At 41.5% G+C, this 19,953-nt stretch overlaps 1 protein-coding gene across 3 annotated transcripts in view; it reads left to right on the forward strand.

Moving 5' to 3' along the window:
- The window catches only part of eIF4EHP (eukaryotic translation initiation factor 4E homologous protein), a 94,696-nt gene that overhangs the window by 36,236 nt on the left and 38,507 nt on the right, over nucleotides 1-19,953 (forward strand). The window contains exons 6-7 of one of the 3 annotated variants that reach the window (XR_011393976.1): nucleotides 13,973-14,109; nucleotides 14,629-14,805. Coding sequence is in view for 2 of the 3 variants with exons in the window: in XM_070099956.1 (XP_069956057.1) it covers nucleotides 13,973-14,109 (137 nt within the window). In the remaining variant the exon portion in view is untranslated. Of the gene's footprint in view, nucleotides 1-6,904; nucleotides 6,972-13,972; nucleotides 14,111-14,628; nucleotides 14,806-19,953 lie in introns of those variants that run through there. The other 2 variants (XM_070099958.1, XM_070099956.1) reach the window with 2 other exon arrangements.

Raw genomic sequence — 19,953 nt, forward strand, 5'->3', positions numbered from 1 at the left:
GGTTGATGTGTGGCAGTTCCACAAAACCCAAGAACCCTTCCCTACACAGACATAATTTAGCCTTGGCATGCAATTGCTCTCACAACTCCTTCCCACACCATATACCCAGGTACTACATATGCTCATTAGAACAGTAAGAAGGTGAAGAGCATATGAGGCAACCAAAAATAAAAGGATGTAAGTACCAGTTTTAAAAGCTTAGAAAAGCACTTTCAAAGTTTACAAGTCACAAGTTGTTAACTAACAAAGATATTTGGATCATTCAAGTGGCATTTTGTAAAACATTTCATAAGTTGATTTATCTGAGAGTTTCATGCATATGCGCTTAGCAGAGCATGAATGAACACGTGTGAATTGTTATGTCAAAGTCTTTTACAGGAAGACTACATTTGTACGGCCAGTGATAAGCAGGAATCAACGAATGCATCTAAAACACCTGATGATGTTTTACACTGTCATATACATTAAATGTTCAGTACAGATAAGCATAAAAAATAGATATAAAAGCAAAATAAATACAGTAGAACCCCCATATCCGCAGATTTGGTTTCCATGGTTTCGATTATCTATAGTTTACTTAGCCCGAAAATATTAAAGAGGTTGCAGTTTGGGATTTCATTATTTTATTTATTGTCTGATTTCATACATTTTTATAAAGTTTCATTAAGATTTGTCAACAAAAAAAAAAAAATATACTGAAAATTGGATTTAGCAGAAAACAGGGACATACTGGCACTGCCAAAAGTTAGTCAGTCAGTCATGATTTATTCTCATAAAGGAATTTAGTTTTGGTTTGCGGTAAAAATAATTGAGATACAAGCACCCAACACCCCTCTGCTGCTTCAGCCTGTGGACCAGCAAGTGATTGTAAATTTCAAGAAGATTTTCACCAAGATGTTTGCCAAGTGCTTTGCAGAAACTTTAGGAGACTGAGCCATCTGCCTCAAGGAATTCTGGGAGACTAAGTTTAACATTTTAGACTGTGTGAGGCTCATAGTGAATTCCTGTTTCCACTTAGTGCCTCAGTGCAACTTGGAAGAAATTGTGGCCTTCAGTCACCTCCTCCTCACCTCCCTCCTTCCTCTCTCTTCCTCTCTCTTCCTCTCTCTTCTTCTCTCCTTCCTCTCTCCTTCCTCTCTCTTCCTCCTCCCTCTCTCTTCCTCTTTCCTCTCTCTTTCCTCTCTCTTTCCTCTCTCTTTCCTCTCTCTTTCCTCTCTCTTTCCTCTCTCTTTCCTCTCTCTTTCCTCTCTCTTTCCTCTCTCTTTCCTCTCTCTTTCCTCTCTCTTTCCTCTCTCTTTCCTCTCTCTTTCCTCTCTCTTTCCTCTCTCTTTCCTCTCTCTTTCCTCTCTCTTTCCTCTCTCTTTCCTCTCTCTTTCCTCTCTCTTTCCTCTCTCTTTCCTCTCTCTTTCCTCTCTCTTTCCTCTCTCTTTCCTCTCTCTTTCCTCTCTCTTTCCTCTCTCTTTCCTCTCTCTTTCCTCTCTCTTTCCTCTCTCTTTCCTCTCTCTTCCCTCTCTCTTTCCTCTCTCTTTCCTCTCTCTTTCCTCTCTCTTTCCTCTCTCTTTCCTCTCTCTTTCCTCTCTCTTTCCTCTCCCTTTCCTCTCTCTTTCCTCTCTCTCCCCTCCCTCCCCCTCCCTCCCTCCCTCCCTCCCCCTCCCTCCCCTCCCTCCCTCCCTCCCTCCCCTCCCTCCCTCCCTCCCTCCCCTCCCCTCCCTCCCCTCCCTCCCCTCCCTCCCCTCCCTCCCCTCCCTCCCTCCCCTCCCTCCCTCCCTCCCTCTCCTCGTTCTCGTCCTTGTCCTCCTCCTCCTCCTCCTCCTCCAAGTCCAAGGTACAGTAAAAGTTGCACTTTTTGACTCTTAGAATGACTCCTCATAAAACCATGTACAGTGGACCCCCGCCTTACGACATTAATCCGTTCCTGAGAGCTCATCGTAAGCCGAAATATCGTTAGCCGAATTAATTTTCCCCATAAGAAATAATAGAAATCAAATTAATCCGTTCCTGATGCCCCAAAGTATGAAAAAAAAAAATTTACCACATGAAATATTAATTTTAATACAGACTGAAGAAGACATACAGAATTACTACTCTACTAAGAATAGAGTACATGACACTTACCTTTATTGAAGATCTGGTGATTAGTGATGGGATGGGAGGAGGGGGTAGAGTGGAAGTTATTGTTTAGAAGGGGAATCCCCTTCCATTAGGACTCACGGTAGCAAGTACTTTTCCGGGGTTACTTCTCTTCTTCTTTTAATGCCACTAGGACCAGCTTGAGAGTCACTGGACCTCTGTCGTGCAACAAATCTGTCCACAGAGCTCTGTACCTCCCATTCCTTTAAGACTTTCCTAAAATGGGCCATAACATTGTCATTGTACAGGTTGCCAACATGGCTTGCAGTAGCTGTGTCAGGGTGATTGTCATCCGTAAAGGTTTGCAGTTCAACCCACTTTACACACATTTCCTTAATCTCTTTTTTCAATTCCATACTAATTCTCGGCCTTTTTACCACAGGGATGGCACTAGAAGCTTTCTTGGGGTCCATGGTGACTTATTTTGCAGTTACAAGCACTAAAAACACTGGGATAATGTGAAGTGTACCAAATGTATGCGTAGATGCAACCGCACTGCCTGGCTTGTAAACACTGGCACTGAGGCCACACGTGGGACGTGTCCCGGACGAATCACGTAAGGCGAGTTTTTTATCATGAGACGAGGCAAAATTGCATTCAAATGCTTCGTATGGCGGATTTAACGTAATTCGATGCGTTCGTAAGGCGGGGGTCCACTGTATGTATTTTGGAGTTTGAAGTATGATAGTTTTGAGGTACAATAAACCTTCTGGAATGGGTTAATATTGTAACTCAAAGGACTACTGCTAGAAATGGCATCATTGCATGAAGTAAATTTGCATGCATCGAAATTGCACGATGTTAATTTGCTTGTTTATGTTGCAGTTTAAAAACTGTAGTGTAAAGCACCCTTCTGGCAAGACAGTGATGGAGTGAATGATGGTGAAAGTTTTTCTTTTTCGGGCCACCCTGCCTTGGTGGGAATCGGCCGGTGTGATAATAAATAAAAAATAAATAAATAATTTGCTTGCAACATAAAGAAGGAAAGTGTGTCAGTGACTAACTAAATGTAAACCAGATTATACTCTTGTTATTTTCACCTTGTAGAACACTGATAAAATGTATCAGCAAATTAGGTAGTGTCTGAAATGTAACCTCACTTTACCTGTGTGTTCTTGGCACCTTTTATTACACACAACCATGTGTTCCAGAACACATAATCATGTGTTCTAAAAGGTGCTGATTATCAGGAAGTTATCCTGTATATTATGATAGAGTTTACTGTGTATCCAAATATTTGTTGTTGATAAAGACAAGGAATGTTTGGAACCTTAATTTATGCGATGTTTTGCTTGTGTAGCAAGCTTTTCAAGTAAATAGTAACTTCTCAAGTCTAATTTGACTTGAGAAGTTACTATTTGCTGTTTATCTCTTGTTATAAGTAGGTACTTGTCAATATTCTCACACCATCTGTTATACATTCATGTATCTGTGTTTAGGTTAGAGTGAAGTCGCTATGTGCTGTTGCTTCACACTAAACTGTATTCATTTTGCATTTTGCCCTTTTTCTTCTTGTTATGGAACATATGATATACAGTGGTCCCTCGTTGTTCGTAATTAATCCGTTCCTGGAGCCGTTACTATAAACGAAATTTACGATTTACGAATCAATTTTCCCCATAAGAAATAATGTAAATACAATTAATCCGTTCCTGACACCCAGAAGTATTAAAACAAAAAAATTTTTAACATGAAATATACATGTCGTACATAAACAATACAATGGGAAATGATGAATGAAACATTAACAGCATAACACTTACCTTTATTGGAGATTCTTCTTAGTGTATGGGAGACTGGAGGAGGAGAGAGAGTGGATTGTTTATAGTTTGGAAGGGGAATCCCCTTCCATCAACACCTCAGGTACCATTTGCTTTTCTGGGGTTGCTTCTTTTCTCTGTTTCTTAATGCCACTAGGACCACCTTGAGAGTCACTGGAGTCCTGTCTCACAAAATAACTGTGGAGAGAGCTCTGTTTCTGGCATCTCTTTAACACTTCCCTAAAATGGCCCAAGACTTGGTCACTGTACATGTTGCCAACCTGGCTTACAACAACCTTGTTAGGGTGATATTTATTTTTTTTTATTATCACACCGGCCGATTCCCACCAAGGCAGGGTGGCCCGAAAAAGAAAAACTTTCACCATCATTCACTCCATCACTGTCTTGCCAGAAGGGTGCTTTACACTACAGTTTTTAAACTGCAACATTAACACCCCTCCTTCAGAGTGCAGGCACTGTACTTCCCATCTCCAGGACTCAAGTCCGGCCTGCCGGTTTCCCTGAATCCCTTCATAAATGTTACTTTGCTCACACTCCAACAGCACGTCAAGTATTAAAAACCATTTGTCTCCATTCACTCCTATCAAACACGCTCACGCATGCCTGCTGGAAGTCCAAGCCCCTCGCACACAAAACCTCCTTTACCCCCTCCCTCCAACCCTTCCTAGGCCGACCCCTACCCCGCCTTCCTTCCACTACAGACTGATACACTCTTGAAGTCATTCTGTTTCGCTCCATTCTCTCTACATGTCCGAACCACCTCAACAACCCTTCCTCAGCCCTCTGGACAACAGTTTTGGTAATCCCGCACCTCCTCCTAACTTCCAAACTACGAATTCTCTGCATTATATTCACACCACACATTGCCCTCAGACATGACATCTCCACTGCCTCCAGCCTTCTCCTCGCTGCAACATTCATCACCCACGCTTCACACCCATATAAGAGCGTTGGTAAAACTATACTCTCATACATTCCCCTCTTTGCCTCCAAGGACAAAGTTCTTTGTCTCCACAGACTCCTAAGTGCACCACTCACTCTTTTTCCCTCATCAATTCTATGATTCACCTCATCTTTCATAGACCCATCCGCTGACACGTCCACTCCCAAATATCTGAATACGTTCACCTCCTCCATACTCTCTCCCTCCAATCTGATATTCAATCTTTCATCACCTAATCTTTTTGTTATCCTCATAACCTTACTCTTTCCTGTATTCACCTTTAATTTTCTTCTTTTGCACACCCTACCAAATTCATCCACCAATCTCTGCAACTTCTCTTCAGAATCTCCCAAGAGCACAGTGTCATCAGCAAAGAGCAGCTGTGACAACTCCCACTTTGTGTGTGATTCTTTATCTTTTAACTCCACGCCTCTTGCCAAGACCCTCGCATTTACTTCTCTTACAACCCCATCTATAAATATATTAAACAACCACGGTGACATCACACATCCTTGTCTAAGGCCTACTTTTACTGGGAAAAAATTTCCTTCTTTCGTACATACTCTAACTTGAGCCTCACTATCCTCGTAAAAACTCTTCACTGCTTTCAGTAACCTACCACCTACACCATACACTTGCAACATCTGCCACATTGCCCCCCTATCCACCCTGTCATACGCCTTTTCCAAATCCATAAATGCCACAAAGACCTCTTTAGCCTTATCTAAATACTGTTCACTTATATGTTTCACTGTAAACACCTGGTCCACACACCCCCTACCTTTCCTAAAACCTCCTTGTTCATCTGCTATCCTATTCTCCGTCTTACTCTTAATTCTTTCAATTATAACTCTACCATACACTTTACCAGGTACACTCAACAGACTTATCCCCCTATAATTTTTGCACTCTCTTTTATCCCCTTTGCCTTTATACAAAGGAACTATGCATGCTCTCTTAGGGTGATGTTTCTCAAATAAAGCTTTCCATCTTACCCCACATTGTAAAAATCTCTTTAATTTCTGAAGAAGGCACCTTCTTCCATCTCTCTTCCTCCTCCTCTGCAGCAAGATTCTGAGCTGCGATGTGTTGCTCTTCACAAATAAACGAAGTCATAAGAGTATCTCCTGCTAATTGTTTCTCATTTATCCACACCAATAATAACTTCTCAACCTCTTCCAGTACTGGTGATCTCATTTTTGTCAGCATAGTTACTCCCTTTGCAACAACAGCATCCTTTATTTCATTTTTCTTGGCCACTATGGAACATAAGGTTGTGTAGGGTTTCTTATACATCCTGGACAGTTCGGCCACACTTGTACCACTTTCATATTGTTCAATGATGGTTTTCTTAAATTCAATCGTATTTCTCACCTTCTTTACCACAGGCTTGGCACTAGGAGCTTTCTTTGGAGCCATGGTAGCTTATTTAGTACTTGCAAGCACTAAAATAAATGGATTATTATGAAATATTTCGCTGGAGCACGCGAGGGGACCTTCGCTCACTGGTAAACAATGCCAGACTGGCTGCCGCCCTGGCCCACGCTGTGCGTACGCGTCCCGGACGAACTACGACTTGCGAGTCAACCTATGAAAAGCGAGTCCATGTTTATACGAAAATACCCTTATGATTGGCGAATTTTACGATTGCCGGGAACTACGAAAAGCGGGGGACCACTGTATTGTATAGTAAACCCTTTTCTAGAATTTAATTGGAACGCATGATTTTATTCCAAATCTGTTGAAAAAATGCATCCTAAAAAAATCTGAGAATTTTAAAATGCTTGTTATTACATTACACAAATACCCACACATAGAAGAGAGGAGTTTATGATGACATTTCGGTCTGACTTGGACCATTTACAAAGTCGGACTGAAACGTCATTGTTAGCTCCTCTCTTCTATGTGTGGGTTATTTGTGTATTGTTCCAGTCACGGTATTATGCCTTATTTTGTTACTTGATATTACATGCCATAAAGCATGAAAGAATCAGCATAGCATCAGTTTAGGGGCAAAATCTTGGTTTTTCCCTGTCATTAATTTTAACAGTCTGCTTGTTGGGCCATGAGGAGTGTCATACCACCCACCATACTCCCCACCTCCTCCTAACCCAAAGGTTAGTAGCCCAGCATTAAACATTATCATGATTATGTTAATTATTCATTGCCGTGCCTTTAATTAACAGTGATGCACCTGCACTAGTTGTATTTCTGTAAGTGTTGACCATGTTAATGATGGATGATGAAGATTGAAAAACATTGACACCAGCTTTTTCTGTCTCATAAACACGCTAAGATAACAGGGATATCTTGCTACTCCTACTTACACTTTGGTCACACTTCACAGACACGTACATGCATATATATATATACATACATCTAGGTTTTCCTCCTTTTTCTAAATAGCTCTTGTTCTTTTTTATTTCTTCTATTGTCCATGGGGAAGTGGAAAAGAATCTTTCCTCCGTAAGCCATGCGTGTCGTATGAGGCGACTAAAATGCCGGGAGCAATGGGCTAGTAACCCCTTCTCCTGTATACAATTACTAAAAAAGAGAAGAAGAAAAACTTTATAAAACTGGGTTGCTTAAATGTGCGTGGATGTAGTGCGGATGACAAGAAACAGATGATTGCTGATGTTATGAATGAAAAGAAGTTGGATGTCCTGGCCCTAAGCGAAACAAAACTGAAGGGGGTAGGAGAGTTTCAGTGGGGGGAAATAAATGGGATTAAATCTGGAGTATCTGAGAGAGTTAGAGCAAAGGAAGGGGTAGCAGTAATGTTAAATGATCAGTTATGGAAGGGGAAAAGAGAATATGAATGTGTAAATTCAAGAATTATGTGGATTAAAGTAAAGGTTGGATGCGAGAAGTGGGTCATAATAAGCGTGTATGCACCTGGAGAAGAGAGGAATGCAGAGGAGAGAGAGAGATTTTGGGAGATGTTAAGTGAATGTATAGGAGCCTTTGAACCAAGTGAGAGAGTAATTGTGGTAGGGGACTTGAATGCTAAAGTAGGAGAAACTTTTAGAGAGGGTGTGGTAGGTAAGTTTGGGGTGCCAGGTGTAAATGATAATGGGAGCCCTTTGATTGAACTTTGTATAGAAAGGGGTTTAGTTATAGGTAATACATATTTTAAGAAAAAGAGGATAAATAAGTATACACGATATGATGTAGGGCGAAATGACAGTAGTTTGTTGGATTATGTATTGGTAGATAAAAGACTGTTGAGTAGACTTCAGGATGTACATGTTTATAGAGGGGCCACAGATATATCAGATCACTTTCTAGTTGTAGCTACACTGAGAGTAAAAGGTAGATGGGATACAAGGAGAATAGAAGCATCAGGGAAGAGAGAGGTGAAGGTTTATAAACTAAAAGAGGAGGCAGTTAGGGTAAGATATAAACAGCTATTGGAGGATAGATGGGCTAATGAGAGCATAGGCAATGGGGTCGAAGAGGTATGGGGTAGGTTTAAAAATGTAGTGTTAGAGAGTTCAGCAGAAGTTTGTGGTTACAGGAAAGTGGGTGCAGGAGGGAAGAGGAGCGATTGGTGGAATGATGATGTAAAGAGAGTAGTAAGGGAGAAAAAGTTAGCATATGAGAAGTTTTTACAAAGTAGAAGTGATGCAAGGAGGGAAGAGTATATAGAGAAAAAGAGAGAAGTTAAGAGAGTGGTGAAGCAATGTAAAAAGAGAGCAAATGAGAGAGTGGGTGAGATGTTATCAACAAATTTTGTTGAAAATAAGAAAAAGTTTTGGAGTGAGATTAACAAGTTAAGAAAGCCTAGAGAACAAATGGATTTGTCAGTTAAAAATAGGAGAGGAGAGTTATTAAATGGAGAGTTAGAGGTATTGGGAAGATGGAGGGAATATTTTGAGGAATTGTTAAATGTTGATGAAGATAGGGAAGCTGTGATTTCGTGTATAGGGCAAGGAGGAATAACATCTTGTAGGAGTGAGGAAGAGCCAGTTGTGAGTGTGGGGGAAGTTCGTGAGGCAGTAGGTAAAATGAAAGGGGGCAAGGCAGCCGGGATTGATGGGATAAAGATAGAAATGTTAAAAGCAGGTGGGGATATAGTTTTGGAGTGGTTGGTGCAATTATTTAATAAATGTATGGAAGAAGGTAAGGTACCTAGGGATTGGCAGAGAGCATGCATAGTTCCTTTGTATAAAGGCAAAGGGGATAAAAGAGAGTGCAAAAATTATAGGGGGATAAGTCCTTGGAGGCAAAGAGGGGAATGTATGAGAGTATAGTTTTACCAACGCTCTTATATGGGTGTGAAGCGTGGGTGATGAATGTTGCAGCGAGGAGAAGGCTGGAGGCAGTGGAGATGTCGTGTCTGAGGGCAATGTGTGGTGTGAATATAATGCAGAGAATTCGTAGTTTGGAAGTTAGGAGGAGGTGCGGGATTACCAAAACTGTTGTCCAGAGGGCTGAGGAAGGGTTGTTGAGGTGGTTCGGACATGTAGAGAGAATGGAGCGAAACAGAATGACTTCAAGAGTGTATCAGTCTGTAGTGGAAGGAAGGCGGGGTAGGGGTCGGCCTAGGAAGGGTTGGAGGGAGGGGGTAAAGGAGGTTTTGTGTGCGAGGGGCTTGGACTTCCAGCAGGCATGCGTGAGCGTGTTTGATAGGAGTGAATGGAGACAAATGGTTTTTAATACTTGACGTGCTGTTGGAGTGTGAGCAAAGTAACATTTATGAAGGGATTCAGGGAAACCGGCAGGCCGGACTTGAGTCCTGGAGATGGGAAGTACAGTGCCTGCACTCTGAAGGAGGGGTGTTAATGTTGCAGTTTAAAAACTGTAGTGTAAAGCACCCTTCTGGCAAGACAGTGATGGAGTGAATGATGGTGAAAGTTTTTCTTTTTCGGGCCACCCTGCCTTGGTGGGAATCGGCCGGTGTGATAATAAAAAAATAAAAAAAGTCTGTTGAGTGTACCTGGTAAAGTGTATGGTAGAGTTATAATTGAAAGAATTAAGAGTAAGACGGAGAATAGGATAGCAGATGAACAAGGAGGCTTTAGGAAAGGTAGGGGGTGTGTGGACCAGGTGTTTACAGTGAAACATATAAGTGAACAGTATTTAGATAAGGCTAAAGAGGTCTTTGTGGCATTTATGGATTTGGAAAAGGCGTATGACAGGGTGGATAGGGGGGCAATGTGGCAGATGTTGCAAGTGTATGGTGTAGGAGGTAGGTTACTGAAAGCAGTGAAGAGTTTTTACGAGGATAGTGAGGCTCAAGTTAGAGTATGTAGGAAAGAGGGGAATTTTTTCCCAGTAAAAGTAGGCCTTAGACAAGGATGTGTGATGTCACCGTGGTTGTTTAATATATTTATAGATGGGGTTGTAAGAGAAGTAAATGCGAGGGTCTTGGCAAGAGGCGTGGAGTTAAAAGATAAAGAATCACACACAAAGTGGGAGTTGTCACAGCTGCTCTTTGCTGATGACACTGTGCTCTTGGGAGATTCTGAAGAGAAGTTGCAGAGATTGGTGGATGAATTTGGTAGGGTGTGCAAAAGAAGAAAATTAAAGGTGAATACAGGAAAGAGTAAGGTTATGAGGATAACAAAAAGATTAGGTGATGAAAGATTGAATATCAGATTGGAGGGAGAGAGTATGGAGGAGGTGAACGTATTCAGATATTTGGGAGTGGACGTGTCAGCGGATGGGTCTATGAAAGATGAGGTGAATCATAGAATTGATGAGGGAAAAAGAGTGAGTGGTGCACTTAGGAGTCTGTGGAGACAAAGAACTTTGTCCTTGGAGGCAAAGAGGGGAATGTATGAGAGTATAGTTTTACCAACGCTCTTATATGGGTGTGAAGCGTGGGTGATGAATGTTGCAGCGAGGAGAAGGCTGGAGGCAGTGGAGATGTCGTGTCTGAGGGCAATGTGTGGTGTGAATATAATGCAGAGAATTCGTAGTTTGGAAGTTAGGAGGAGGTGTGGGATTACCAAAACTGTTGTCCAGAGGGCTGAGGAAGGGTTGTTGAGGTGGTTCGGACATGTAGAGAGAATGGAGCGAAACAGAATGACTTCAAGAGTGTATCAGTCTGTAGTGGAAGGAAGGCGGGGTAGGGGTCGGCCTAGGAAGGGTTGGAGGGAGGGGGTAAAGGAGGTTTTGTGTGCGAGGGGCTTGGACTTCCAGCAGGCATGCGTGAGCGTGTTTGATAGGAGTGAATGGAGACAAATGGTTTTTAATACTTGACGTGCTGTTGGAGTGTGAGCAAAGTAACATTTATGAAGGGATTCAGGGAAACCGGCAGGCCGGACTTGAGTCCTGGAGATGGGAAGTACAGTGCCTGCACTCTGAAGGAGGGGTGTTAATGTTGCAGTTTGGAAACTGTAGTGTGAAGCGCCCTTCTGGCAAGACAGTGATGGAGTGAATGATGGTGAAAGTTTTTCTTTTTCGGGCCACCCTGCCTTGGTGGGAATCGGCCAGTGTGATAATAATAAAAATAATGATTATGTTAATTATTCATTGCCGTGCCTTTAATTAACAGTGATGCACCTGCACTAGTTGTATTTCTGTAAGTGTTGACCTTGTTAATGATGGATGATGAAGATTGAAAAACATTGACACCAGCTCACTGTCAGGCACATCATATTCTACAGATTTGCTGAGCCTTGATGCCCCTTTTATATTATCACTTTACAGTATCAGCCATCAGCACTAGAAGTGATACATATGTAATATAAACTTCACCAAGATAATAGTAATATTTTGAGATTGAGGAGGCACTGCATCCCATTTCAGTATTGGCTGGCTTTTCTACTAAGGTGCGCAGTGTTACTGTCTCTCCATTAAACATGACATTCTCAGCCCTTCTTGCATAGCTCATACAGAATGACAGTTGTACAGACAGTTCAGATATGCATTGAAGAGTTATATTTTTTTCAAAAAACTGGCCATATCCCACTGAGATTGGGTGACCTATAAACACAGACCATAGGTTTTGTTTTTAAATTTGACAGTGACAATGAGAAGTTTATTTTAGCATGATACGTGTTTGTACGAAGGAGTGTAACAAATTGGTGAACATGCCAAAAGTCCCTTTATATGCAGAGCATTTTGGGCAAACTTAAGACTAACTTAAGATTAATAAGGCTATAACAGTGCAGTAATTTTAAATATGGTCATTAGGTGAGTTACAATGAATACAAGAAAACTGAATATTCACTTAGTTCATACTATATGGCTCTAGTAAGTTCAGTAGGAAATAGTTACAATTTTGATATAGTGTTATAAAAAATACAGTATTACAATTTAGTACAATTTAAAATAATGAAGTTGAAAGAATTTTAAGTTTGAAGTAATGATTAGTAAAGAAATAATGATTAATAATTCATACAGGAATAGGAGTTACTAGCCCCTTGCTTTCTTCTTTCAACACACCGGCCATATCCCACCGAGGTGGGGTGGCCCAAAAGGAAAAACGAAAATTTCTCCTTTTACATTTAGTAATATATACAGGAGAAGAGGTTACTAGCCCCTTGCTCCCGGCATTTTAGTCGCCTCTTACAACACGCATGGCTTACGGAGGAAGAATTCTGTTCCACTTCCCTATGGAGGTAAGAGGAAATAAACAAGAACAAGAACTAGTAAGAAAAATGGAAGAAAACCCAGAGGGGTGTGTATATACATATATGCTTGTACATGTATGTGTAGTGTGACCTAAGTGTAAGTAGAAGTAGCAAGACGTACCTGAAACCTTGCATGTTTATGAGACAGAAAAATAGACACCAGCAATCCTACCATCATGTAAAACAATTGCAGGTTTCCGTTTTACACTCACTTGGCAGGACGGTAGTACCTCCCTGGGCGGTTGCTGTCTACCAACCTACTACCTAGGTAGCCCCTTGCTCCCAGCATTTTATTTGTCTCTTACGACATGCATGGCTTATGGAGGAAGAATTCTTTTCCACTTTTCCATAGAGATAAGAGGAAATAAAGAAGAACAAGTACTATTAAGAAAATAGAAGAAAACCCTGATGGGTGTGTAAATTTATATGCATGTACATGCATGTGTAGTGTGACCTAAGTGTAAGTAGAAGTAGCAAGATATACCTGTTATCCTGCGTGTTTATAAGACAGAAAAGAAGACACCAGCAATTACCATCGTGTAAAGTAATTACAGGTTTCCATTTTGCAGTCACTTGGCAGGACGGTAGTACCTCCCTGGGTGGTTGCTGTCTACCAACCTACTACCTAGGTGAAGATATGGTATAGAAATTAGTGATATCTGAACAATGTGAGCTGAAGCTGTCGTTATTACTTTCTAGAAAACGTTCATCTTTAGTAAATTTTTGTTTTTTTAATAATATAAATGTGGAAAGTTCCTGTGTTTTTGGTGCAGTTTGATAAGGAAATGTGGCGTTTATTTTTACCTGTGTTAAAGGGTTAATGCTGCATAAGCTCTCAGTCTTTATAAATCTCAACAACAAGATGGCAGATACCTCTCCCAATAGTTTAGTAATTAAATTGTTTTCTGCTTTTGGTTTTCAGATGCATTTATTGTTTGTATATGTTCATTTAGTGTAGGTGTAGTGAGTTCCTACTTGTTTGGTGCAGTATGGTAAGAAAATTGAGGTTTTATTTTTGGTAACATTTACATATGTTAAGTTTATCAGGTGATAAATCTCCTTACATACATATCAGCCCAGTAACCTCCCCATACCCCTGAGTATCTTCAGATATATCAAGTAGCCCATTTTTTCCTTCACACAGGTATAAGTATTAGTGTACAGTGGACCCCCGCATAACGATTACCTCCGAATGCGACCAATTATGTAAGTGTATTTATGTAAGTGCGTTTGTACGTGTATGTTTGGGGGTCTGAAATGGACTAATCTACTTCACAATATTCCTTATGGGAACAAATTCGGTCAGTACTGGCACCTGAACATACTTCTGGAGTGAAAAAATATCGTTAACCGGGGGTCCACAGTAATTGTTTTCTTGACTCTGCTGTATGCAAGACATTCTTTCAGTTACAGTATTAAAATTTTAATTATTTTGTATTATCTTTAAAAGAATATATTAATTAATATGATTGGATATTTTTATATTGCTTAAAATATATATCTGTACTTTCTTCATAATCAATTTATTTTCACAGGAGGACATAATCTCTGTTTGGAATCGAACTGCACAGGACTCTATAACTACAGGACGAATTCGTGACACACTAAAACGAGTCCTTAACCTCCCTCCCAATACTGTTATGGAATACAAAACTCACAATGATTCTCTTAAGTAAGTTGCCCGTCAGTAATAAATAGCAATACCTTGTTGTTTTTGGTTCAGTTGTAGGTTATATTAACGTAGTGCCGAGTTTATTATATATTAATGATACCTTAATGAGAGCAGTTGTGCTGTTACTTATAATAAGTATTTTGGAATGTCACTTTGATTTAGTCAATTGTTTTACATAGTGCCTAGTTAATACATTGCATGTATTGAGTCTTCATGTTTGCTTTTCTTTGCATGCTTTACAAGTGCTTGTCTGGCTTTTAATACTTATATTAGGAGTTAAAACCAGAGTTTTAATTTTTTGAAATGTTAATAATTTCAGTCTTCATAGATTACCATAACTAAGGATTTTATATTAAAAATCTTCAATATTCTGTTAAGTCTACAATAAATGAATTATTATATGCTTCTACTGATAAATAGTTTAAAATGTTTTAATTACTCACAGTTTTAAGATTTTTTGTGTTTGGAATGTTTTGCTCTTCCTCATCCATGTGGCTTCTTGTACTGACCCTCCTGTAGGCACACCCACTCTGCGTCCAGCCTACTGCGGAAACCTGGCCTTCCCATGAGGCATGACCTCCCGCACTGATGCCTCTATCCTTCGGCCCTCCCCCCCTCCTAGGATTGAGGAGCTTTTAGGGGAAGAAGGGAAGGGGTGAAAGAGGTCGAGACGACCATCATACATTTTACATCTGTGTGAGTGAGATTATAGCTGTGCAAAGTTGCCATCGTGCTCTTGTGTATATATAAGCTAGATGATAAAAATTTACGAGTTTCACTGAAAATTGGATGTCATAACACCATTCCAAAAACCAGGAAAATATTGGCAAAATTTGTTTGAGGTCATTAGAATAACACAGCTCATGCATGAGCTTGGAGCATTATGGGAAATATGAAAGCGGAGATGGCAGGGAGGTTTAGGACACTCATCCCACCAGAACAGAAGCTCATCATCCAATAATCATATATCTGCACTACAAAAAGTAATAATAATGGAAAGTAATAATAAAAGCAGGTATTAGCATGAGAATTCTGCCATAATTAAAATTTAGACAAACAAGGGGAAACACTTCTTGGTGTCCCTTCAGGCAATACAAGGGTATGTCACTATTCTTATACCAACACTAACTGTTAATTAATGTATTATAGCAAGTTTAAAATGAATTTAAACTTGTAGTAAGGTAGAGACCAGCCAGACATAAGGAGCTACAAACCATAAGTCATCGACTTACTGTGTATCACAATACAAACACAAATTTCCGTCTTTATCCTGCTTATTGCCCTGCTTATATAAGATCTCTGAACCTAACTAACAGATGTCATTATGGAATCATTAATAATGAATAAAGTATCAAGAGGTAGTTTCATTTATTACTCCTAATATCACTTCACACTTCGTCCCGTTTACTATTGCTCAACATATTATTTTGCTATTTTTTTGCACTTTGTACTATTATTGTTGATACTTATTGTTCACTGCTTATCATACCATAAAGACATCTCTAATGTTTCTGGGATGGTGTTTTGATAACATATTTTGATGTATATTATATGGAAATTATTCACAAAGCAAGTACACTAAATTTGAGATATCACTCCGAAGACCTGCATCCAGAGATTGTTTTGTCTGAGCTCTATTTCAGTAATTATAAGTACTTAAAATGTGATATAATGTACTATTATTATTATTATTTTTATTTTATTTTTATTTTTTAAAATAACACAGTCATTTCCCGCCAAGGTAGGGTGACCCAAAAAAAAAGAAAAACTTTCACCATCATTCACTCCATCACTGTCTTGCCAGAGGCATGCTTACACTACAGTTATAAAACTGCAACATTAACACCCCTCCCATCTCCACAACTCAAGTTCGGCCTACTGGTTTCCCCGAATCCCTTCATAAATATTACCCTGCTCACAGTCCATCAGCACATCAAGCCCTAAAAACCACTTAACTCCATTCACTCCTATCTAACACGCTCATGCCTGCCTGCTGGAAGTCCAAGGCCCTGGCATACAAAACCTTCTTTAACCCCCTCCCTCCAACCTTTCCTAGGCCAACCTCTACCTCACCTTCCTTCCACTACAGATTTATACTGTACACTCAAAATCATTCTATTTAGTTCCATCCTCTCTGCATCCGAACCACCTCAACAACCCCTCCTAAGCCCATTGGGTCCTAGTTTTGGTAATCTCACACCTCTTAATTTCCAAACTACGAATTCTCTGCATTATATTCACACCACACGTTACCCTCAAACACGACATCTCCACTGCCTCCAGCCTTCTCCTTGTTGCAGCATTCACTACCCATGCTTCGCACCCATGTAAGAGCGTTGGTATAACTATACTCACATACATTTCCCTCTTTGCTTCCATGGACAAAGTTCTTTGTCTCCACAGACTCCTTTTGCACCACTCACCTTTTTCCCCTTGTCAGTTTTATGATTCACCTCATCTTTCACAGGCCCATCTGCTGACACATCCACTCCTAAATATCTGAATATACTTACCTCCTCCATGCTCTCTCCCTTCAATCTGATATCCAGTCTTTTGTTACTTATTTTTTTTGTTTTCCTCATCACCTTACTCTTTCCTATATTCACTTTCAGTATTCTTCTTTTACATACTCTACCAAACTCATCCACCAACCTCTGCAACTTCTCTTCAGAATCTCCCAAAAGCTCAGTGTCATGAGCAAAGAGCAACTGTGACAACTCTCACTTTGTGTTAGATTCTTTATCTTTAATCCCACATATCTTGCCGACACCCAAGCAGTCACTTCTCTTACAACCCCATCTATAAATATATTGAACAACTATGGTGACATCACACATCCTTGTCTAAGGCCTACTTTTACTGGAAAATAATCTCCCTCTCTCCTACATACTCTAACCTGAGCCTCACTATCCTCATAAAAACTTTTCATTACGTACTTTCAGTAACCTACCTCCTATTCCATGCATTTGCAGCATCTGCCACATATGCCTTTTTCTAATCATAAATGCCACAAAAACCTGTGTACCCTTATCTAAATACTCTTCTACCCTTCCTAAAGCCTCCTTGTTCATCTGCTATCCTACTCTCCACCTTACTCTTAATTCTTTCAATAATAACTCTACCACACACTTTACCAGGTATGCTCAACAGACTTCTTTCTTTCAACGCACTGGTCGTATCCCCCCGAGGTGGGGTGTCCCAAAAGAAAAAGCAAAAGTTTCTCCTTTTACATATACAGTGGACCCTTGGCTAACGCTTTTAATCCGTTCCAGTGAGCTAGCCTTTAACTGATTTAGCCTTTAGCTGAATTAATTTTCCCTATAAGAAATAATGGAAATCTAGTTAATCCGTTCCAGACACCCAAAAGTATTAAAAAAAATAATTTTTTTTTTCATGAAATATACATTTCCCTACACAGAAAACAATGATACATGCACAATCAACAATACTGAAATGACACTTACCTTTATTGTGGACTTGTTGATGAGTGATGAGACGGGAGGAGGGGAAAGGATGAAGGTGTTCTATTGTTTGGAAAGAGGAATCCCCTTCCATAAAGACTTAAGGTACCAAGTCCTTTTCTGGGGTTACCTCCCTTCTTTGTTTTTTAATGCCAGTATGACCAGCTTGAGAGTCACTGGACCACCCTCTACCACCATCACTACCACCCTCTACAGCCATCACAACCACTACCACCCTCTACCACCATCACAACCACTACCACCCTCTACCACCATCACAACTAGTACCACCTACCACCATCACTATCACCCTCTACCACCATCACAACCACTACCACCCTGTACTGCCATCACTACCACCCTCTTCCACCATCACAACTACTACCACCTTCTACCACCATCACTACCACCCTCTACCACCATCACAACTACCACCACCTTCTACCACCACCACTACCACCCTCTACCACCATCACAACCTCTACCACCATCACAACCACTACCACCATCACTACCACCATCACTACCACCATCACTACCACCATCACTACCACCATCACTACCCCCATCACTACCCCCATCACTACCCCCATCACTACCCCCATCACTACCCCCATCACTACCCCCATCACTACCCCCATCACTACCCCCATCACTACCCCTATCACTACCCCCATCACTACCACCATCACAACCACTACCACCCTCTACCACCATCACAACTAGTACCACCTACCACCATCACAACTAGTACCACCTGCCACCATCACTATCACCCTCTACCACCATCACAACCACTACCACCCTGTACTGCCATCACTACCACCCTCTTCCACCATCACAGCTACTACCACCTTCTACCACCATCACTACCACCCTCTGCCACCATCACTACCACCCTCTACCACCATCACAACCACTACCACCCTCTACCACCATCACAACCACTACCACCCTCTACCACCATCACTACCACCCTCTACCACCATCACTACCACCCTCTACCACCATCACTACCACCCTCTACCACCATCACTACCACCCTCTACCACCATCACTACCACCCTCTACCACCATCACTACCACCCTCTACCACCATCACTACCACCCTCTACCACCATCACTACCACCCTCTACCACCATCACTACCACCCTCTACCACCATCACTACCACCATCACTACCACTCTCTACCACCATCACTACCACCCTCTACCACCATCACTACCACCCTCTACCACCATCACTACCACCCTCTACCACCATCACTACCACCCTCTACCACCATCACTACCACCATCACTACCACTCTCTACCACCATCACTACCACCCTCTACCACCATCACTACCACCCTCTACCACCATCACTACCACCCTCTACCACCATCACTACCACCCTCTACCACCATCACTACCACCCTCTACCACCATCACTACCACCCTCTACCACCATCACTACCACCCTCTACCACCATCACTACCACCCTCTACCACCATCACTACCACCCTCTACCACCATCACTACCACTCTCTACCACCATCACTACCACCCTCTACCACCATCACTACCACCCTCTACCACCATCACTACCACCCTCTACCACCATCGCTACCACCCTCTACCACCATCACTACCACCCTCTACCACCATCACTACCACTCTCTAGCACCATCACTACCACCCTCTACCACCATCACTACCACCCTCTACCACCATCACTACCACCCTCTACCACCATCACTACCACCCTCTACCACCATCACTACCACCCTCTACCACCATCACTACCACTCTCTACCACCATCACTACCACCCTCTACCACCATCACTACCACCCTCTACCACCATCACTACCACCCTCTACCACCATCACTACCACCCTCTACCACCATCACTACCACCCTCTACCACCATCACTACCACTCTCTAGCACCATCACTACCACCCTCTACCACCATCACTACCACCCTCTACCACCATCACTACCACCCTCTACCACCATCACTACCACCCTCTACCACCATCACTACCACCCTCTACCACCATCACTACCACTCTCTACCACCATCACTACCACCCTCTACCACCATCACTACCACCCTCTACCACCATCACTACCACCCTCTACCACCATCACAACTACTACCACCTTTTTTTTTTTTTACACAGGGTTTGACAAGGTTAAGGATCCCTAGCTTTATTGACAAGCTATTTACAGGTTAAGGATTCCTAACTTTATTGACAAGCTATTTACAGGTTAAAGATTCCTAACTTTATTGACAAGCTAAGAGCTGTTACCTACATCAGCTCATTTGAAAGCATTTTTATTGTTATGAGACATACAAGTAGGGAACAGGATGAAGTTGGAGCCATCTGTGGGCC

This window comes from Cherax quadricarinatus, chromosome 70 (assembly GCF_038502225.1).
Source record: "Cherax quadricarinatus isolate ZL_2023a chromosome 70, ASM3850222v1, whole genome shotgun sequence".
Taxonomy (NCBI): Eukaryota; Metazoa; Arthropoda; class Malacostraca; order Decapoda; family Parastacidae; genus Cherax; species Cherax quadricarinatus.